We start from the raw sequence: 24,653 nt of genomic DNA, 5'->3' as shown, positions 1-24,653 counted from the left end.
AGCACCCAAGTTCCAGTCAGTTTTTGTCATTTAGCTATTTTCCATTCACATGTACTCATAATTACAGTAAAATTACTTTACTTCTCTATGGTTTTCTTATCATTTTCTTCGAGCTAATCTCCACTGACCCAATGTTTTTCAATTCACCGAAAACTACTTTATTAAGAGCAACTGTGTCTTTCGAAGCATCTGAGTATTTTTCTCAGTTACTTTAATGATAGATCTTTGTCTTTCAATCTTATTACCAGCATACATTCAATAAGAACTTTAACCCTTTCCCACTCAGAAGCAAAGTGAAAATGGCTATGTGCTAACAGCATAAAACCAACCAAAACAGCCTGCGAGTAACTCGCAAGCCTGCGAGTAACTCGCGGTCTGTTCTGTTTTTATACTGTTTGCTAACCATCAGTATCCAAGGGTTGGAAATGATGCCTTTAAGACTTTAATCTAGTAAGAAAGGTCTATAAACAAGACTATTAGCAAGCAAAATACGTCCCCTACCGGCTCCACCATTGTCAGAAATTCAACCATTGTCAGATTTATTTTGCTATTTGTTGCCATAGCAACCAAATTTTTTGACGTAGGAACAAAATGAAATGACGTGCATATTGTCCATATTGCCATCTATCCATGTTTCAAGTTTCATGAAAAAATATGAAGAACGTTTTAAGTTATCGCAGGATCCAGAAAACCACCATTTTCAGCAGTATTTCTTGTCTATTTGTTGCCATAGCAACCATAATTTTTGACGTAGGAACAAAATGAAATGATGTGCATAATGTCCATATTGCCATCTATCCATGTTTCATGTTTCATGAAAAAAAATGAAGAACTTTTTAAGTTATTGAGGATCCAGAAAAGTGTGACAAACAGACTCACAGACGCACAGAGCGCAAACCATAAGTGTCCTCCGGTGAAACCGGTAGGGGACAATAAATTTAACTTTCTAAGGGACCAAAACAGCATCAAAATACCTATGTAAGTGGTAAAGGGTTAAGAAAGGGTACATAACTCTTCTATGTCAATAAGGCTTTTATCATCAACCCAGGTTTGATTTCAAAAACATACACAGTGTTATGGCGGAAAGTGTTCAAAACACATGGGTTGCTACGTGCACACATCACTACAGACTCTGTATTCATGGACGGCACATTCAGTGTTATTTGGATGCATACATACTTTGCTAGTCTCTGTGTTAAGTGACGACATTGACACTCGATGATCTCTCCCCTCAGCCAATGTCAAATCATAAACCCTCTGAAAGGCAAACCATGTCGCATGATGGAAAACACAAAAAGCAAATTCAAAAACAACTCACACCTTTGCAGGGCATGTGCGTAAAGTGTCATCCCAGATTAGCATGTGCAGTCCTCACAGACTAATATTGGATGCTTAAATTTCCACCTTAACTGGATTTTTGCTAAGAAGAGACTTCCCTTGAACGAAAAATTCCATAAAAGTGGAAAGTGTGATCCCCGATTAGCCTGTGCACATTGCACAGGCTATTCTGGGACAACACTTTAGGCAAATGCATTAAGCCCAGTTTTCAAAGAGGGTGGCTCATATATACATGGATCAAATGCCCCCCCCCCCCCCTTGATTAACAACATTGATAACAAGAAACTTGAATAATTATTAAGATGTTTCCCCATATACAACATCATTTGAGTCAAATATATCATGGTAGGCAGTGAACCCTTTCCCCCATAAGAAGCAAAGTGAAAATGGCTTTTTCAACCAGCATAAAACCAGAAAAGCCTGAAAGTAACTCGCATTTACGGTTTTATGCTGTTTGCTTCTCATCAGTAACTTTGGGTTGGAAATGAAGCAATTAAAACTTGAATTTAGTAAGAAAGGTATTTTATTAAATGTAACTTTCTAAGAGACTACAAATGGGGATCTAATCTGTGATCCTCAGATTTGTAGTCAAACGCTCTACCATATTTAGCTAGCATAAAGACACGGGGATATCCTTAGCAAAGTAGCACATTGGTGCAATGTGCCAGCACCACTGTGCTAATTGAAAATGTGTTTAGCCATGAAAGCAAGGTCTTTAATTTGTAATTAACATGTTTGTAAAAACATTCATGCACTGTTTGTCTGACCCGATCGAGTGTGGCTTGGTTATCGAATTCAAAAGTGTATTTTCAAAATACTTTCTAAAGCAGTGTTTTTTAATTTTCCGTTGCCCCTCAGTTTTCCTTGTAAACATTCAACAACATTTTCCTGCAAAGGTTTTGATGAATCAAAAAGCAAAACTTGCCATGAAAAAGCCGGAAAACAATGAAGTAATGATGGTCAAAATGATATAAACAAAACTAAATAGACAGAAACAAATGACTATTATGACATGGAGGAGCATATTTTTATTTTCAGGACTTCAAATAATCATTTTTCAGTGAATAAATTCTTTGAGTTATTGATGGCTATGAATTTCACTGCAAGGGTTTAAAGGTTTAAGTGGTTTAACATTAATGTACATCTGGACTAAAATCACTACATGTTGTATTCATTTTCAATTTATAAATGATATGAATGCAAACATTATTTTGATTTTAACCAGGCTTGAAAATACATTATGCTATATCAATAAATTATGATCTACAATTAACAGTTTTGAATAAGCTAACTTATGTTGTTATTTATTTAAATTAAAAACATTTTTTGGGGGGCACTATGTCGATATTATGATATTATGTTAGAATATATAAAATCTTGATGTTAATGTTATACAACATCAATATCTCGTACATCAACATCAACCAGTTAAATTAATGCCACAACAAATACTTCATGTAATTTAACAAAGCAACAGAAAATGGGTATTTTTGTGTGAGTTAAATAAACATGTATTTTCACAAGGCTATCAGCCTACACTACAGTTTACGCTCACATCACTCAAGTGACCAGCCCGTTTCGCTACCTCAAAGGTTAAAATTTAACCTTTTTTACCTGCATGACAACAACATTATACAGCATGAGGAACTCGTGTCATTACTATTATAACCACATACAAGCCAGATTTATGCAGTTTTCTTTGCACATGCTGATTGGACTTTAAGGGGTCCAAGGGACAACTCTTTTTCTATTTCTTTCTATTTATAATACAAAGAAAATGTACTGAATTAGTGATAAATTTAATATCAAGGCGTGAATGAAAGAGTGACAACTCACATAATCTAGATCTAGTGGTCCCCCGTACATTCCCGAAACAGGCAGGGTTGCTGCCCTTGGCGAAAGTCCATATCCAGGCTTAGGTGCTGAAAATGCAATAGCGATTCAACAATTTATCGAGAATGCATTAAAAATGTATTGACTTTCTCCTGCCCCAACTCCACTTAATTTCCATAAACTTATTTAATGACAATGACATAATTTCTTTCTGGGATAAGTTTTATTAAAGATAGTACTACATATAGCTTTAACATAAACAAATTCCAGGAAGAAAATATTGCTTTTTCCATCATTCAAGACTTTTTCAGTAATTTTATCATTGACTTAATATGTGTATTTTTTTCATGACCCAGCTATCTTTTAAACGGCCTGATTATTTACCGGAGTGAAAACTTATAAAAAACAATTGTCATTTTGAAAAAACCTAATTCAGCGGTCACTAAAAAGCCTGTTTAAAATCTAAGATATCAAAGGACCCTGGACTCTAATTCTTTCTCTCCAACTGTACCTGGGAAGTTGCCGACTATGGATATCGTGCGGTATCCCCTGATATCACTATCATCCCAGGACCGCCGTGAACGATCTATGATACGGGAGGGTGCTGAAACATGTCAACTAGAAATAGAGCAGGGATTCCATATTTTAAAATACAATTATCTTAAATAATTGTGTGCCTATTTTAAATAGTTTTGTACCAATAAAATTATTTAAAACGCATTTGCGTTGCTTGGCAAAAATTGTTAACCCAAATTTTAATCAAATATATTCCAAAGTTCTCACAATAAATATGGTATTTTCATGGTTAAAATTGGTCAAAACATGTAACAAACAAAAGCTGTCACCATAGGATGACTTATGCCCCCTATAAACGCTTGGTATGAGTTATGAGCTTTTTTCGAAACCTAATCACAGATTACGAAACCTAAACGCGGACCCTAAGTTCAAGGTCAAGGTCACAGGGGGTCAAAATTTGTGTGCGTATGGAAAGGCCTTGTCCATATACACATGCATGCCAAATATGAAATTGCGATCTGAAGCGACATAGAAGTTATAAGCATTTTTCGAAATTTAAACGCAAAGTGTGATGGACAGACAGACGGACAGTCTGATCACTATATGCCCTCCTTCGGGGGGCATAAAAATGTCTTAGAATATCAAAATAAATCAGAAAGCCACATACACTAGAGAGTGGACACCATGCTTAATCCTTGAAATGCACTAAGTAACCCTGTAACCTAGTCTTTGACCCGGCATGACCAATATTCGAACTTGACCTAGATATTGTCTTGATACAACTTCTGACCAAGTTTGGTAAAGATCAGATGAAAACTACTTCAACTAGAGCTTTGTCACAGACGTGACGAATACCCCCACATGCCGCATTGACACAGAATATATTGCATGTTGTCTTCACAAAAAACAGCGGATACCATGCTCAATTTTTAAAATGCACTAAGTGACCCCGTGACCTAGTTTTTGACCCGGCATGACCCATGTTCAAACTTGACCTACACATCATCTAGATACAACTTCTGACCAAGTGTGGTGAAGATCGGATGTAAACTACTTGAATTAGAGAACGGACACCATGCGCAATCTTTAAAACGCACTAAGTGACCCCGTGACCTAGTTTTTAACCGGGCATGACCCATATTCGAACTTGACCTAGACATCATCTAGATACAACATCTGACCAAATTTGGTGAAGATCGGATGAAAACTACTTGAATTAGAGAGCGGACACTTAATACGGACCGACCGACAGACAGACCGACAAGCTCACTCCTATATACCCCCTTAAACTTCGTTTGTGGGGGTATAATTAGAGAGCGGACACCATGCTAAATCCTTAAAATGCACTAAGTGACCCTGTGACCTAGTTTTTGACCCGGCATGACCCATATTCGAACTTGACCTAGATATTGTCTAGATACAACTTCTGACCACGTTTGGTAAAGATCGGATGAAAACTTTTTGACTTAGAGAGCGGACACGAAAAGTGTGACAGACTGACAGACAGACAGACTGACGGACAGTGCGAAAACTATATACCCCCTATTCTTCGAAAGGGGGCATAAAAATTCTGTAACTAGCAACTCTTTATCTGGAAACACACATAACCATCAGAACTTGCAAATGACAACATCTTACATGCAAACATTGGGGACAGATATCGGGTCTGGTACTTGGGCTCATATTTTGCGTTAGGCACCCGTGACGCCTTCCAAGGGTCCAGTAGTTTCAGGGGCGCCTTTTTGGCGACCTCCAGCTCGTTGTAGATGACCTTGCCGATGCCAGATTCATCCTTGAACTTGCGCAGTTCTTCAATTTCTCGTTTTATTTTTGGGTCCTCAAAGACAGCCTCATCTTCGTCTACATCCTCCTCCCCACGGCTCTTACGTCTTTGCCGTACTGGAAACAAGAGTTTAATAGAGATAATATCGTCTTTGCATCCATGGAAACACAGATTTTCATAGAAAAATATTGTCTTTGCATCAATGGAAACAAGAGTTTATAGAGAAAAAAACGCATTTTGCCGCACTCATGAGCTCACACATAAGAGACCACAAACATATGCCCAGCAATGAGAGCACAGCAATACCAGAGCTTCTCTATAGAATATGACATCACAGTCATGGCAATGTGCAACATTTGCTGCACTGAATTTCCTACAAAAAGCATGCAGCCCCTCAAATGTGACATGACATAAAAAGATTCACCAACTGCCTAATTTTCAATCTAATCTAAGGATCTGATAAAAGCTTCGCTGGATAGGCATCTGCAAATAATCTCTGCAGTTCTGTTTTGTATTAACTCATATTTGCAGATAGCCAGACATAACAAGGGAATTTATTTAGATCTATCTTTGAATAGCTTAAATTGGCTGTAAAATACTTAAGTAAAACAAGTATTGTTGAAAACGATGGATGCTCCCCTTGTTTGACCTTGAAAAAATCTATAATCAGCCTTGGTGACCTTGACCCCAGTGACCTCAAACCTCATCAAAAGGTAGAGGTCCATGAAAGGTAACTTCGTGCCAAATATGTAAGAGATCTGTAAAATATTGAAAGAAGTTATGGCCCGGACAAGCTCATTTATGGCCATTTTTGACCTTTGAACTCAAAGTGTACATTGACCTTTGAGATATCGACGTAATTCTTTCGCGCGACACACCGTCCAATGATGGTGAATAAATGTGCCAAATGATTTTAAAATCTCACAATGAACAACATAGTTATGGCCCAGACAAGCTTTCGGGACAGACCAACAGACTGACCGACCGACAGACAGACCGACCGACAAAGTGACTCCTATATAGCCCCCATTACCAATGGTAATAGGGGTATAATGATTTTATATTAGTATCTTAATCTTTAAAGTCTGTTTAACATACTGGATGCAATAAATTATTGTTGTGTACATTTAAACTGCATATTTTGAATTTTGATTACAACTAAAAAGGTTTTTTATTTGTTTATGATCTACATTATAGAGGTTCTTTTTACCGGTACATTATCTTATTATCACTCACTACCTTCATTAAAATACATGTTCACTCTATTCCTTCCCCTTTCACTGGTCGCAAACATTACAACATCAACACCGTATATCTTTTTAAAGATAGCCTAAGGGTACCAATTCTCGGACGATATTTTGCCGATTTTATTTAATTTGTCAAACTGTTTCAAGTTTTTAAAAATAATTTAAGCTCATATTTCAGGTAAAAGACTACTCGTTCTGAAACTATAAAATGTAAAAAAAACAAGCGTTAAAAACTCGACCTTACCGTTGGTCAAATGAAGTTGGTTCTGTTTACATTTTGCAACCGATTTGGAACCAATTATCGAACGTTCACTCAAGCAAGCCATCAGGCATTTGCAATACACACATAAACTGGTAAAATTAAATTATTTACATTGCAACTGACGTTGATAATCATTACTAATATATTTTGTTCATTTAATCAAAAGATTAATACTAAATGATACTTTGGACAAACATTTTCCTTTTTTGACTTCAATAACGACTGCTTGTAGAGCACAGATTGAGTATTTATTTGATTTTTTCGTGGCATTTGTCTAAAAGAAAGACAAGAGGGCCAAGATGGCCATAGTTCGCTTACCTGAGAAGAGTGTGTTCATTGAATTTTTACCAAATGTATTGGGCTGTTTGTAAAACATGCATGCCTGCATATGGGCTGTCAGTTGTAATGGCAGCCATTGTGTGAATATGAATATATTAGTCATTGTGACTTTGACTTTTGACCTTGGTTTCTTGAGTTGTAATCTGGACACCATTTTACAGTGTTGAGTCATTGTTATTAAGACGTTTGACCTAGTGACTTGAACATCATGTTGGTCATCTGCCAGTCATGATCAATGTAACTATGAAGATTATGAATCTAGGCGTAAGCATTGTCAGTAAATATCAAGAAACAATTTTATTGTTTTGAGTCACTGTGATGTTGATCTTTGATGTAGTGATTTGAAATTCAAAAGGGGTATTTTTTAAATAATGATCAATGTACCTATGAAGTCTTTATCCTAGGTGAAAGTGTTTTTGGGTTATCTTTTGAAAACCAATTTTTGTATTTTGAATCACTGTGACTGTCACATTTGACCTCGTGACGAGAAGATCATAGGGGTCATTGGTGAGTCATGATCAATGTAGCCAACAGTTAGCAATTTACATTCCAAACCTAAATTTGGTACATGTAGCTGTATATTTAAGAACCCTTTATCAGCAGTAGCATATATCCATTGTGAATGTCTTCTTTAAACACAGCCTGTTGACCAGAGCTCACACACCAACAAATTACAGCAAAATGTTATTCCTGATCCCATACATTAACTTCATAAACAATCAATGTGTGTATCCTTCAGCATGACTCATTCCTTCCTCTCTCTCATAATCAATGTTAGGCATCAATGAGTTAATATCAAATTGAGTTGTGTGTGTTTGCTCTTGTGTACTTGTAGATTTTAGAGCACATATGAACTGTAGTGTCCTAGTCTGATAACAAAATAATAATTGTATAGTGTTTTCATAGTTGACATGTTAAGATTTTAAATTACAAAACAAACAAATGAATTACATTCCATCTTGCATTGTTTCAAGGTCAGCCCACTGTTAGTCTGTCTGGAAGTTGTCAATTTAGTGCTTTGTGTTAATTACCAAAACAAAAAAAAACTTTAAACCACAAACATCTTTAAAAAAGATGCCATGATTATAATGCACACATGTCAGATGAATAAAAAAGTTATAAGATGTTCAAAACATCTACATGATAAATTCCATTTTTGATTGATTTAATAAGAAAATTCTATCAACTTGAACATTATATTGTTTCATGATTCTAGGCGTAAGCTTTCTTGAGTTATCATCCAAAAACTATTTTACTGTGTCAAGTAACAGTGACCTTGACCTAGTGACCTGAAAGTCAATACGGGTCATCTGCAAGTCATGATCAATGTACCTATGAAGTTTCATGATCCTAGGCATAGGCCTTCTTGAGTTATCATCTGGAAACCATTTTTCTAAGTTGAAACACCGTGACCTTGACCTTTGACCTAGTGACCTGAAAATCAATAGGGGTCATCTGCAAGTAATGATCAATGTACCTATGAAAGTTCATGATCCCAAGCATAAGCGCTCTTGAGTTATCATCCGGAAACCATTTTACTATTTCGGGTCACCTTGACCTTGACCTTTTACCTAGTGACCTGAAAATCGATAGGGGTCATCTGCAAGTCATGAACAATGTACCTATGAACTTTCATGATCTTAGGCATAAGCGTTCTTGAGCTTTCATCCGGAAACCATTTTACTGTTTCTGGTCACCGTGACCTTGACCTTTGATCTAGTGACCTGAAAATCAACAGGGGTCATCTGTGAGTCAAGGTCAATGTACCTATGAAGTTTCATCATCCTAGGCATAAGCGTTCTTGAGTAAAACAATTTACTATTTCGGGTCACCTCCATGTACCTATGAAGTTTCATGATCCTAGGCGAAAGCACTCTTGAGTTATCATCCGGAAACCATTTTTCTAAGTTGATTCAACGTGACCTTGACCTTTGACCTAGTGACCTGAAAATCAATAGGGGTCATCTGCAAGTAATGATCAATGCACCTATGAAAGTTCATGATCCTAAGCATAAGCGTTCTTGAGTTATCATCTGGAAACCATTATACTATTTCGGGTCACCTTGACCTTGACCTTTGACTTAGTGACCTGAAAATCAATAGGGGTCATTTGCATGTCATGATCAATGAACCTATGAACTTTCATGATCTTAGGCATAAGCGTTCTTGAGCTTTCATCCGGAAACCATTTTACTGTTTCGGGTCACCGTGACCTTGACCTATGATCTAGTGACCTGAAAATCAATAGGGGTCATCTGTGAGTCACGATCAATGTACCTATGAAGTTTCATGATCCTAGGCATAAGCGTTCTTGAGTTATCATCCAGAAACCATTTTACTATTTCGGGTCACCGTGACCTTGACCTTTGATCTAGTGACCTCAAAATCAGTAGGGGTCATCTGCGAGTCATGATCAATGTACCTATGAAGTTTCATGATCCTAGGTGTAAGTGTTCTTGAGTCATCATCCTGAAACCATTTTACTATTTCGGGTCACCGTGACCTTGACCTTTGACCAAGTGACCACAAAATCAATAGGGGTCATCTGCGAGTCATGATCATTGTACCTATGAAGTTTCATGATCCTAACCTAAGTGTTCTTGACTTATCATTCGAAAACCATCTGGTGGACAGACATACGGACTGACATGGGCAAAACAATATATCCCCTCTTCTTCCAAGGGGTGCATAAAATGTGACTCCCATAGTGTTCGATCACAAGGTTTGACCGAAACCATTTTTGAAATAACTGTTGTATCAAAGAAACAAATGTTCTGACCAAATTTCATGAAAATTGGGCCAAAAATGTGACTTCTAGAGTGTTTACAAGGTTTCTCTATAGCCAAATAGGGAAAACTGCCACTAATACATATGAAGAAAAATTGCCCCGCCCACTGGCGGCCATGTTTTTTTCACTGATCTGGACCATTTTCGAACTCGTCCGAGATATTAATAAAACCAATGTTTTGACCAACTTTCTAGAGTGTTTACAAGATTTCTCTATAGCCAAATAGGGAAAACTGCCACTATATACATATAGAGAAAAATGCCCCGCCCACTGGCGGCCATGTTTTTTCACCGATCTCGACAATTTTCAAACCCCTCCGAGATATCAATTAAATCAATGTTTTGACCACCTTTCATGATGATTGGGCAAAAATTGTGACTTCTAGAGTGTTTACAAGGTTTCTCTATAGCCAAATAAGGAAAACTGCCCCGCCCACTGGCGGCCATGTTTTTTCAACAGACCGGAACCACTTTTGAACTCAATCAAGATATCATTAAGACAAACATTTTGACAAAGTTACATGAAGATTAAACATAAAATGGGACTTCTACAGTGTTTACAAGGTTTTTTTTTTTTTTGACCTAGTGACCTAGTTTTTGACCCGGCACAACCTAGTTTCGAACTTGGCCGAGATTTTATTGGGGCAAAGCATCTGACCAAGTTTCATGAAGATGGGACAAGAAATGTGGCCTGTAGAGTGTTTACGAGCAAATGTTAACGGACGGACAGACAGACAAAGACCGGTCAGATAAGCTCACCTGTCAATCAGGTGAGCTAAAAAAGAAAATCTAATAGATGTATTATATTTATGAGTAAAATGATTCTCAATAAATGTGGTTAAATGTTACCGAGTTACGAGTTGGCTTCAGTACGAATTGACCATAAAACAACTTAGTTGTTTGCAACCTAATCCATTAAAATAAAAATAGAAAACAGGGCAAGGTCAAGAATGAAATCGCTTATTTTGACAGTTGTAAAAAAGTGAAAGGTAGTAAAAAGCCTTAAAGGTGAATGAAAACATCGCTCAAATTGTTAGAATCTTATAAAACAAAACATTTTGATGACTTATAATGATCTAAATGAATAAACCACACATTTACCTGGTCAAATATTAAAATTTTACTTGGTTCAATGAATCTTCGTCTGCAGTTGCGTTTAAGAAGAAGAGGCTGCCAAGTTGGAAGATTGCAAATAGAATGTATTCATATTGGACTTACTTAAAATAGGACCCGTTTTCAAATTCAACGATTCCACTGTGAGTAAATTTTATAATTATAAAAATCGTTCGAGAATTGGTTCCGTTCGAGAATTGGTACCCTGAGGCTATTTCTTGTTTATGTGTATATGATCTACATTATTGAGGTACTGTTTTCATTTATTTATTATTAAATGGAGTGCATTTGCTACTTGTGCAACAGCTGCATGCTATGGCAGAACAGGTTTGCATTTTCCAATAAATTGATTTGTTTAGGCTACAACATCATCAAACATTATCCAATGTAAGTTCTTTGAGCTTTACCGTAACACAGTAATGCAATACTGATCTTCAAATGAAGGCCAAAAAATTAACAAAGTGAATTCTATTGGTTGTAATCATTTTTAGTTGGTTTGCGATTAGCAAATCAGTATGTGCTTAGCTACGCTAAGGACTGTAACTCACTATGCTAGGAACGATTACCACTGCCTGTCTGCACTGCATAAGACAAATGCTTAGGAGCGTCTGCTATACTACTGCAGTGGGTGTATTTACCAGCTTGTAAGTCGACATTGGCAAGTCTAGTGTTTATCATTGAAATCTGTACATATTGGCTGCTTTCAGGTAAAACGGGGCTTGATGCATGTCAAATAAGATTAGCCTGTGCAAACTGATTAGCCTGTGCAATGCACACAAGCTAATCAAGGACGACAACAGTGAACAACTTCAGTGCCTTCGGCGCTTTGATTTAACAGTATACTGTAGAACATGTTGAAATAATTATTCCATTCATTCATCATAACACAGAAATGTAACAGATGCAGTTTCCCAGATCAACCCGCCCTGTCGCATACATTGAACATGCCATTGATCCTTTGTAGCTGTTCAAGCAGAAGCTTCACTTACTACAGCTATTCAAGTTGGAGGCTTGCAAGCAGTTCCAGATGTTTATTGACAAAACAATATCCCATATTGAAAGGATGTTAATCAACCGAAAGATGGAAACCATTTATCACAATAATTTTTTTCACTGTTAGTCATAACATTCTACAAGATTAGACGTTTTTGGAAAGAATCCATTGATGAATAGCTTACTTGCTTATTTCTGAATCACAATTTTGTCTTGAACATTTTCTTTCTAAAACATTTCTTGGCCCTTATCCATATCATGGCTGAAAATAGTATTGTGATTAAATGGCTTATTTCCATTTAATATTTTGTATCAGTCAATTATATTTAGTTGATTTTTTTTTACAATAGCATGATCTGACAAATAGTTTTGCAACTTAACATGATAAATATATTTAAACAAGAGGTCCATGATGGCCCTGAATTGTTCACCTGAGTTTTAAGTTATCCAATTATCAAAACAGGACCAAGTGACCTGGTTTTTGGACACACATGACTTGGCCTAGGTATCGCCAAAACTATAATTTCATTAAGATTGAGTAAAAAATGTGGCCTCTATAGTAGTCACATTTTTTTTGTAAAATGTAAACCAATGACCTAGTTTTTTGGACACACATGACCCAATTTCAACTTGGTATTGTCAATATTAACATTTTGACCAAGAATGCATTAGCTTTGTTAAAGGACCCGTGATAGACCAGGAATAAGATCTCAAAGACACCTAGCAAGCATGATTACCAGAAGTCCAAAACAGTTTTTTTTACCACACATGACCAAGTTTCAAACTCAGTCAAGATATCATAAGGCTAATGTTCAGACCAAGATTCATGAAGATTGGACTTAAATGTGACTTCTAGAGCTTTGACAAAACTTTACTGTCACCATACAAGAAAAAGTGGCTAAACCCCTGGCGGCCATGTTTTTCAACGAACTAAAACCATTTTCTCTTCGACTGAGCAAATAAGTTTAACACATTTTCTAATCGTTTTACAAAGATTGGACTACAAATGTGACTTCTAAAGTGTTCACAAAGTTTCACTATAGCTATTTAAGGAAAACTGCCACCTCCCCTGGCCACAATATTATTTGACAAACCAGTAGCATTTTTGAACTCAACTGAGCCATCATTGGAAAAAATGCTCTGAACAAGTTCCATGAAGATACGACAATAAATTACTTCTGTAGTGTTCAAAAACTTTATCTTTAATTTGATCTAGTGACCTAATTTTGATCACACATGACCTTATTTGGAACTCAGCCAAGATATAATTTGGTCAATCCTCTGCCAAACCTTTCATGAAGATGGAGAATAAATAAGGCCTACTGAGCATTCACAGGGTAAATGTTAACGACGCACAAACAATGACAGACAAAAGGCAGTCACAAAAGCTCATCATGAGCTTGTTTTACTCAGGTGAGCTTAAAACGGTCTGATCAGAATTGCAAATTCATTTTTACAGTACAAACTGGTCATTGTGCAACACTAGTTTCAGTCTCTGTCACTCGTTAAATCCAAGCATCTTTATGGTACTTACATATTTCTGGTAAGATGGCTGCTGGTGAGGGGGGAGCCGGCCAGTCGTCCCGATCAATCTTCGCAATCTCCCGAGGGGGGCGGAGGTTTCCCGGCGGGAAATGTACTCATTCTTACTGCCTCTAGGTTCCGCCGGATTCCCTTCAAGCTTCCAGTTCTTGTTTCCGAATCAGCTGGAGTTGTTCCAGTTCCCTCGGGGATTGGGCCAGGCGAAGAGCTCCGGCGTACTTTTGTTACAGGTTTGCCTTGTGCTGAAAGGGTGAAAGCAATTCAACAATTGTGCGATTAATTTATGGTGTTAATTTTTTAAGCAGTGTTTTTATTTGTATTTTTTGGAAACATGAACATCATGCAATAAAGCTGTCTGTGAATAAAGTGGGATCCTTTTGTCACTTTATAATTATTATTATGGTAATAATTATAGATTTTTTAATTTTAATATTAGGTGTGATTCTTTGGGGAAAACTTTTTTTTGTTGTCTTTGCAAGACTCCATGATAAACTTTTATTGCTATCTAATTGGGGATCAAATGACACCATGATTCATGATAAATGGTAATTTCTTCATCTTTGTTATCAACTACTTGCTTATGTGCAGTAACTTTGAGATAAAAATATACTATAAGACTTGTAAATGCTCTTCATGTAACTGCAGTATCCATAAAAGGTCCCCTCCCACCAAATTCATATTTGTTTACAAAAAGTGTCATTCTATATTGAAAACAATATTTACATTCATCATTCTATGACCAACAACAGCAAACAACATCCTAACATGCTCGGGCATTTGTTGTTGTTATTCTATCCCCAATCAACAAAGTTAATTATTTTGGTAGAAGGAAGCTTACGTCATTCGAATCAGTTTAAAATAGTCATCAGTTCTTGTGAAAGTAGATGTTTTTGTTAATTTTACTTTAAATTATTTCGTTGTTATTAAATACATTCATTTATATTCAACTTTGAAAATACTTGATGCAAAAAAAACACGTAACTTTTATCTTTGGCTGGCACAAAATAACAGTACTTATCTGAAGGCATCATTTGAGTCTTATCACACGCTATTGCATTTATAGAAACTGTATGATTTACTATTACCAAAGCATTATTTTACTGATTTTAGTGCCTTTTTTTGTATTTGGTCAATTAGATGAATATGTGCATTCTGCAAATTAAAAAAGAGTATTTGTTGACTAGGTCTTTAATTACGACATCATATTTAAATCACAAATGAACAATTCGCATCCCCCAAACCTCTGCTTAGCTTACCTAATGTCATCATGCCGCCTGAAAAGGAACCAAAGAAGAAAATTAAACAAAAGTAATATAAGTAAATGAAAGAAACCTTGTGTTAATTGCACACAAGAAAAATATAAGTGAAATCAAACTGTGAAAAGAGTTTAAAAAATACTAATTACTATAATTGAAAACTGTAATGATGCATATTTAAAGAAAAAAAATCTTTGCTGTAGCCAAGAAACCGTCTTTCTATTGAACTGTATTAATTTTAACTTTCATTAATACTTTTATTTCAAACTATTTACCAAGGCTCATAACACAGTAAACAAAATCCTGATTATTTACATGATTATCATCATTACTTTTATTAGCGTTATTATTACTATTATTATTATAATTATCATTATTATGTTTTGACTGATATATGTTTTATATTCACATACACAATTTATTGGCCAGCATCTTTCAAATTCACCATGATTGGAAAAATATATATTAAATATATTTGACTGAAAGAAAATCACAAACGCACACACATTAAAACAAGAAAACATATATGAATCATAGACAACACTAAGCAACACAAACACAATAAAGAAGAAATCTTAATCAAATAGAGATAAAATTATACTTTTTAAAATGTACCTTCAGCCAAAGGAAAGGTAACAAGAGAGCTGGAATTGTGTTCACAAAACAATTCTGTGACTAAAGAAAAGGCAAAAAAGAAAATTCATTAAGATAAACCTTTCAAGAATTCCATTAATTTTGATGCAAACTTTTTAAATTGCCTACATATTTCTGTACTTGGCTGCAGACAGACAGTCTTCCATGGTGATCTCTTTACTTCGAATGGGGGGGGGGGGGGGTCGGCAAAAAAATGCTTCCCTTATATATGCATCCCAAAGATTTCAGAAACCTCTCTGAAATTCTCATTTTCTTAATATTTTGTTTTGCCTTTCTTGTAAAAAATAATCAAGCATTATGTGACAATAATTAATTGAAATAGAAAATCAGAAAGTATCATGTAACAATAATTTATTTAACATTTGATGTGTATTACCAACAAACCAAATTAACCCTTTCCCACTTAGAAGCTAAGTGAAAATGGCTATGTGCAAACAGCATAAAACCAGAACAGCCTGCGAGTAAGTCGAGTAACTCGCAGTTTGTACAAGTTTTATGCTGTTTGCTGCTCATTAATATCTAAGGGTTCGAACTGAAATCTTTAAAACTAAGATCTAGTAAGGCCTTTAATTGAATTTCACTTTCTAAGGGACAACAAATGCGGAAAAAAACAGTATCTAAGATGGTTAAGCATTGAGTGTAAATATAGACCACCTCAGCAGATGCAGCACCTGACTCATAATTTTGTCATTTGGAAATTCAACTCATACAAAAACGTGGGGATTTTATAATTCTGTGTCATGCTGGCTATACAGAGAAACATGAACTGAAGATGTTTGCTGCTTGTAAAGTACAATATGACTCAGTAATGAGTTATTTCTAGTAACAAAAATAATCTGTAACTGTATCACAATGTTTACACTTTTTTACAAGCAGTTACAGGTTTTTTACCACAAGATCATGTTTCATTTATTCTTTATTCCATTTGTCAATGATGACACTGACTAAAAACAGGATATAAGACATACATTATTGCAGAATTTTTATTTAAAATTTCAAAATAAATTCATTGTGTTGGTATGTTTTTAGAAGAGCTAATCGGGGATGAAAACACCCCACTATGCATAAGATGCAGGAACCAAAAAAATTGTTTTCTATAAAAAAAATATGACAGTAAAAAAATTATGCATGAAAAACTATTTGATAATTGGCTCAACCGTAATAAAAACTCTAATTTGAAAATTTGGAATCTTTTAGAAAAACAGGATATTAATATGCCTTCACATAACATAAGACACAAACAAACATTCATGCAGCTATATGAAACAGATACAACAAGCAAATCATGGATCTTACTTTTCTTTGCAGTGTTCTTCAAGAAACTTGGCGTTCCTTTTGAATAAGAAAAGTTTTCTGTAAAGGAAATGTAATACAATTGTTACAGGTAAAATTTCATGCTGTCCTTAATAAAACAAGAGGGCCTGAAAGGCCCAAAGTTGCTCACCTGAGATCAAAAGAAATGACCTGTTCTTCAACAACAATGTGACTTAACTATTTTTATTCTTTCCAAACTTTCATCAGTTATACTTAAGCAATAATGCAAACAATACAAACAATTCATATAGAAATACAGTTCATAAACTTTAAAAAAGTTAATTATAGTTAAAACAAGGTTTTGAAAACAATTATACACTTTAATGTCTAAACTTGGTCAACAGTTTGTGTTCAGTATGAGGCAAATGCCTGTATAAAGCACTAGGATAAACAAACACCCGTGATCACTATAATTGAAATCACACAATTCACTTCACTGAACAAATAATTAGGAACTCACTTTCATTGTATTATTCTCTTAAGTCTAATGTACGACACTTTCAGAAAACAAACAGTTTAAATCCTTCTCTTCAGACAAGTTTTGTTTTTCCGTACATAAATACCTGGCGATATTCAAACATGGAAATAATGGTTAGAAACGAAATGTGTTTTTCATTTGGTTGCAAAGGCTAATTTTGAATGACACTGTACGTACATGCATTTACCCTTTCCCAATCAGAAACAAAGCGAAAATAGATATGTGCAAACAGCATAAAACCAGAACAGCCTGCGAGTAACTCGTAGTCTGTTGAGGTTTTATGCTGTTTGCTGCTCATAAGTATCTTAGGGTTGGAAATGAAGCCTTTAAAACTTTAATCTAGCAAGAAAGGTCTTTAAATAAATAGAACTTTCTAAGGGACCACAAATGCATCAAAATATTTATCTAAGCAGTAAAGGGTTAAGCCCCGTTTGAGCGAGGCTCATGTGCCTTACATTCAGGGATCATATTTTCCTGCAACATCAATCGGTCTGGATATAAATGGGGAAAAAGTACCCGAAAATTTATATCCGAAATCATGACAAATTACGTTAAAATATATACCATTGATTTTGCCAATCATGAAGGTGGTACAATAAATGTACAAGTAACATTCCCTTAGGCATTTTTTTAATGGAACATACGAGTTTTCTCAACTGGTTTTATCATTTGCTATTTCATTGTTGTTTCGCGAGCTGTTTTATCAGACAAAAAGACTCATTTCATCGTTGTCAATATTATTCATCTGTGAAAGTCTATAGTATACCGATGTTTTAAATTGTTGTCGACTCGATAATAGCTTACAAACATGCACTGAACCAAACAAATGTCTGTGCGTAGGTTTGCTACTGACAATAGCAAAGCCAAATAATTAAGAAATAGTTGGTGTACGTTATAGTTTGTTGTCAAAATAACCCACGGCCGATAGTTTAGATGAGTAGGGATGAAATCACGAGTGCAAAGCATGAGTGATTTGAAACCACGCATCTAATTTTCCGGTCGTGGGTTATTCAACAACAAACTATAAAGAACACGAATTATTTCGATTCTAACACAGTATTTACTAAAGATTTATACAATGTATATTATTTTTCTTGTGTACTATTTTATGCGCAGTTCCGCCCATTAAAATAACTTTCGGCTGTTCTGTCGATCAGATCCGCGACTTTCACTCATAATTATATTGGCGGAATATTACGCTAGTGGAAAATGTATCTGCATGTTTTGTTTAGTTACAGTGTGTATTTTCAGTGTATAAGATCCGCCCATAATTATTGCAGAATAACCCATAGACCATTTTCTTCTTTGTTTATATGAAAGTTTTCACGTGCCGTGTTAGAATCGTTTTTAACTTCTATCTCTATTAAATTTATTACAGTTTGCAGTGATAACAATACATTACAATCGCAACATATTGTTTTGTATCACATGCACGTCAATGAACATCGAAGACCGATTATAATTAAACCAGTGCTCGCAGTCACCTTAGCAGACAAAACAGAGTCATTAATCCGCTGTTCACAAGTTTTTTATTCTTTGTCTGACGTGCAATACACCGGTCCTGACCGGTTTAGAGACTGCAGCGAATGGTTTATCACACCTAATCGAGATAAGAATGTCATTAGGGTGTGTTAGCATGTGCACTGTGTTATCGATTTCATGACATGGGAATTTTATCAAACAGATTCGGACCGACTGTTTGGGATTTTCAATCGGTCTTTCATGACCCCAATGGGTCTAGGACCGACAAAACCGAAACAAATATGATCCCTGCTTACATTCCACTATACCTGAACTGTTGTTACCTGGTCTAATGAACTGGTTCACATTGTTCTTCACTCTGGGCTCAGACAGCGTGCGGCCCCGGTGTACGTAGTTCTGGGAGCTGCCGGTCTTCAGGTAACTCGTGTTGTAGAACTTCCCGTAGTTCACCTCCCGTTTCCTCTCGTAAGAAGAATCCTGGAAATAAAGGTGGAATACTTTGACTAAAAAGGGACTTTTGACATTAAAATGGAAATCTGTGTGTTTAGCGTTATTTTCAATTATCAAATGTTTTATGAAAAACAATTCAATAGCACATGATTGCCCAGGGAAACTTAAGTAACACAGTAGCTTTGTTCCTAAACTTAAAAGGAGGTGTTTACAAATCTTCAAATCTAACAGTTTTCTTCTGTGCTTGCCTCCTGATTGTTAATTTCACTGATAAGAAATACCAAAATACCAGAAATAACCAATGGAAAAAAATGTGAACAATCATCATCTTCATCATGGTTATATATCATTATCATCATCAACATTAGCAGCCGCAGTAGCATAATGTATTTTGTCACCATCAATATATTTTCTTTCCCTTAATCATCACTTTCATAGCAACATCATTATCAATTTTACACAGACCTTCCCTTCATAACAATCAGCAACAATCTCTACTCTTTTGAACAAGTGCACAAAGTTGATCTTTTTTATTAATATTTTGATTTAGTGTATCATTGTTTAATCATTTTTTGATGATGTATTTCCAGAACATTTACATTAACAATTAGTGACAATACAAAAAGCTCTGCAATCTACAATATAATGTATCATATAAACATTCAACCCATCGTCATAAGTGATATTGTCATCATGAAGACATTATGTAATTATGTCAATTGAACACATTATCAGTACAAAACAAGTGTGTACATGCAAAATCTGAAATTGGTTTCAGGGTATGAAAAATTGGTTATCATCATCATCAGCAGCAGCAGCATTTGCTGAAGCCTTACTACAACCTTTGTTTATAATTCAAATCGCACACCAATTTGTATTCAACAACCAGACTAAACATGTATTTATACTAAAAAACATACGTTTTGTGACACAACCTGGTGGCATATAGCTTCTTTCAGCAGAGGAGAAAACATTTACTGTAAGATGACATGCAAGTGCTACAAATGCCTTTGATGTAGATCAACATGCCCAATACATGCAAATAAGCTTAGCCTTTTTTTGATAGATTTGTGTTGATGCCACACAAGCTAAGCAACATAACTCACTTTTTGTTGGATCTTTCAGAACAAATATTTAAAAAATAATTGCAAACAAAAGTGACAAAACAATAAAAGATGGCAGATACAAATGAAAATTGGTGATGTAAAAAATAAAATAGTGAATGCATTAGTAATTTATTAGTAACACAAAACATGGCAATGCCAAGAAACCAGGTTTTCAACATTTAAGCCATTAATTAAAACAAGCAAATCGTTGAATTTATATCCCCCGCAAATATGCTTCTGGACACAAAAGTGTTATATTTGACACTCAGCTAAAAAAGCATTTTTTTAAAGATACATAGGGCCATAACTCCGTTATTAACAGATGGTGTGCAATGCCATTCGGCGTGCATCATCCTCTTATCCATATATATACATGTTCTCATACCAAGTTTCAATGAAATCCGCCAAAGCACTTCCAAGATATGGCTCAGGACACAAAAGTACGGACGGATGGAAAGACGGACGGACGGACAACGCCAAAACAATATCCCTCCACCTAATTGTGCAATACCAAGCTAGGTTTGCATGAAAGCTACATAAAAACAAAATTTCAGTGCAATGACTTCATCCAAATAGAAGTAATCTTCAACTTAATGATTCATATATAATATATAATTAACTCTTTGCTTTGATAAATATATCAGCACACAGTTTTCAACTTTAAGGTGGTTAAGAACTGCCATTTAATTTGACTATTACTTGATGAGAGACCTTAGAAATGTAAACAATGTACTGCACATAATGGAAGGACACAACTTGATACATGTAGGTCAGATTTGGCAACTTTACTGATCAGCAATATTAACAGAGATTAACTGTCATGCAGTCTGCAACATTTGTCTCCCTAATAGGGTATTCCACTACGACCCGATTCCCCACGATTTGTCGCGATTTCCAATATTTTGAGGTCGGGGACATTCGTAACTCAATCGGCAAAGGTCCTAACTCATTCGTTGCAAGTCGCGGGTGAGTCGTGAGCTCCCAAAAAATTGCGTCCAGTTTTTAAACGTGTTTAAAATTTGACCAAGACCTCCAAGAATGAATTTAATCGCAGTTGATTCGTAACAGTGTCGTAGTGTGTTCTTGGGCGTCATAATGGAATCTTAGGTAATTCGTGACTCAATCGGGGAATCGGTGATCACGTGATCTGTCTACAAATCATTTACAACTTTGTCAAGACTCTCAAGAGTTCACCCCGATTGAGTTGCGAGCCCGCTAAGATTCTCTCGATTTAGTTACGAAACAGTTACAATTTTTTAAAGACTGATAAAGAAATAATATTTTTCAATCATGTTTTGTTGTCGAATAACCCAGAGTTAGGAGTATAGATGCGTAGGAATTAAATCACGAATGCAGAGCACAAGTGTTTTGATAACACGAATCTATACTCCTTACTGTGGGTTATTCGACAACAAGCCATCATAGAAAAATATTATTTCTTAACTTTTACACGATTCTGATTGATTTGCTTTAAGCTTTTGGACGTGAACAATATTTTTCAATACTCCGCCCTTCTTAGTACAAAGTTCACTATTTAGTGACGTCATTGAATTGTACAAACATTTGACGTCGTTTTCATTCATTAATATTTTGCAAATTACGTCACTTTCATTTAGAACAACACTCATAGAAACTAAATGATGTCACATGCGTTAATTCTTCTTAAAAGCTGACATGCTATAAATGTTGTCTTAATTACGTTTCTTAACAAACAAATTCTTAGCAGGCGTGGTCATGCCACTTATCACCAAATATACAATTTGTTGTTTCATTACATTTATATACATGCTACATTTTTTACATTTCTTCAAGAGCGGGATTTAAGCACGTGCATTTTACTGCAATATTTTCTTTATTTATTTGGAACTTTTTTCGAAACATCAAGCTCCGCCCATAATTTATTGCAGAATAACCAACACTTTATTTCCTTCTTTGTCTATAGAAAACAAGTAGCGTGCCGTGTTAGAATCAATATCAGTAGATATGGGCGCTGAATTCATGGGTGCGTTCAGTGAGGTCCTAGCTTAGTCGTGACCAATCTGCATCGTTCGTAGTACAGTCGCAGTAGATTCTTACACATCGTAGTGAAGTCGCGACCCTATTCGCAAGACTTCAACCCAACCCCACGATTCGTCGTAACATAATCGTACCACTGTCGTAACTGAATCGCAGACTGTCACGAGTCTTCCCATTCAATAAATGTGAGAAATCGTAGCGAATCGTGGGCTTGTTTTTGTAGTGGAATAGGGCCATAATGCAGATGGCTAATTGCAATTAAATTGTAGTCAGTGAACCACTGGAACTAAAGATTTGTTATTCATGTAATGGGAAAGCAAAAACTTTAATTGTATAAATGACAGATAAGAATACCTTGTTTCATTGTCTTTACCTTTTCATTGTTCTTAAGCCTTTTATTCGTAAATTGTAACTTAATAAATCATTTTGCCAGCCCACAATCCCCAATATAATGATCAGAATTTGTAATTAAAGTTATCAATTGGAGAACAAGTGTTTGACACCGCCTATCTGGGATTTGAAACTAAAGTTTCCTAACCTTGTTAAAATTGAAAGGAAAAATTTGCCTTGTTTATTTGTGTTGTGTATCTCACAATACCGATTCGGTCCATTGACTTTCCTTTTGAACAGTCCTAAAACTAGTTAACTTAAATTATTATATTAATAACAAGAGCACCGCATAACGGGTGCCGCGCTCTGCTGCAAAAGCTTGTCAGAATCGACCTTAACCTTTGACCTAAATACCCAAAATGGGTGTGGCATGTAGAAGTCATCAAGGTGCATGTACATATGAAGTTTCAAAGTTGTAGGTGGAAGCACTATGATGTTAGAGGCAAAGTTAAAGTTTTATATTAGAGGTCACAGTAACCTTGACCTTTGACCTAGTGACCCAAAAATGGGTGTGGTGTGTAGAAGTCATCAAGGTGCATGTACATATGAAGTTTCAAAGTTGTAGGTGGAAGCACTATGATGATTGAGGCAAAGTAAAAGTTTTATATTAAAGGTCACAGTGACCTTGACCTTTGACCTAGTGACCCAAAAATGGGTGTGGCATGTAGAAGTCATCAAGGTGCATGTACATATGAAGTTTCAAAGTTCTAGGTGGAAGCACTATGATAGGCAAAGTTAAAGTTTTATATTAGAGGTTACAGTGACCTTGACCTTTGACCTAGTGACCCAAAAGATGGTGTGGCATGTAGAACTCATCAAGGTGCATGTTCATATGAAGTTTTGAAGTTGTAGGTGGAAGCACATTAATTTTAGAGCAAATGTAAAGGTTTTAGCACGACGTCGGATGGCGAGGAGGCTATGACAATACCTCGGGTTTTCTCCGAAAACAGCCAAGCTAAAAATTGTTTTATTCACTTTTACTCTCATGAAACTCATAAGGAATAAATGTTAAAACTTTATCAAGTTATTTTTATTAACGTTTCTATATTACGGTAACCCTTTAAAGAAATGTGTGTTGTTGTTTTTTACAAATATCTGAAGCAGGAATACAAAATTAATGTATGTATTACTTTTTATGATGAATCAAAGATAAAATGAAAAAGCCATTAAGATGTAATTTGTTGGTTGAATTTCAAATGCTTGGGGCTACATAAAAACCAATGTTTTGGAGTATGCATGGATGACCTGTGACATTAAATAGATGGCAATGTAGTGATCAGAAACATTTTGTCGGCATTTAATTTGCATTTCATTTAATAGTACAGATTTGAAGTCAAACAATCCAAATTAAATAGCTGAGCATGTGCAATTTAGCCTTGACAGGTATTGGTCATTATTCCACCCTGTAATTAAGTGGAGTTAACTTCAATCTAATTTGAATAGTTTAATGTATGCTAGTATTGTAAGGTTTTGGTGGCTTGAACTGAATCTGATAAATTTCCCTGTACCTAATTAAACAAATTATTGCCCACAGAGGATCAAAACAGTTATATTTCATGTTTTTAGGGTGGTTTATATGGAAATATTAGTGATTTACAAACAACTTTTCACTCTTTAAATTTTAAGAAATGAAAAAAGAAAAGTGAATATTATCAATAATTTTCACTGTTTTACTGTGAAATAATGTCAATTTTTATAATCATGATATTATAATTTTAGCAAAATTTGAGCGCTGTGATCTTTCAGAAAAATGC

At 35.4% G+C, this 24,653-nt stretch overlaps 1 protein-coding gene across 9 annotated transcripts in view; it reads right to left on the bottom strand.

Annotated features, from left to right (window-relative positions):
- The window catches only part of LOC127842799 (uncharacterized), a 290,851-nt gene that overhangs the window by 13,840 nt on the left and 252,358 nt on the right, over window positions 1–24,653 (bottom strand). For 5 of the 9 annotated variants that reach the window (XM_052372512.1, XM_052372517.1, XM_052372518.1 and 2 more), the window contains 3 exons: window positions 3,683–3,775; window positions 3,175–3,260; window positions 1,180–1,257 (listed from right to left, as the gene is read on the bottom strand). The exons of 1 other annotated variant lie outside the window; for it this stretch is intronic. In XM_052372512.1, the coding sequence (XP_052228472.1) occupies window positions 1,180–1,257; window positions 3,175–3,260; window positions 3,683–3,775 (257 nt within the window). Of the gene's footprint in view, window positions 1–1,179; window positions 1,258–3,174; window positions 3,261–3,682; window positions 3,776–5,325; window positions 5,587–24,653 lie in introns of all 9 variants that reach the window. 3 more of the 9 variants (XM_052372514.1, XM_052372513.1, XM_052372515.1) reach the window with 3 other exon arrangements.

The sequence above is a fragment of the Dreissena polymorpha genome, chromosome 8 (assembly GCF_020536995.1).
Source record: "Dreissena polymorpha isolate Duluth1 chromosome 8, UMN_Dpol_1.0, whole genome shotgun sequence".
NCBI classification, from domain to species: Eukaryota; Metazoa; Mollusca; class Bivalvia; order Myida; family Dreissenidae; genus Dreissena; species Dreissena polymorpha.
Note: the sequence above shows the minus strand (reverse complement) of the source record. Positions and strands in the feature narration are given on the sequence as shown.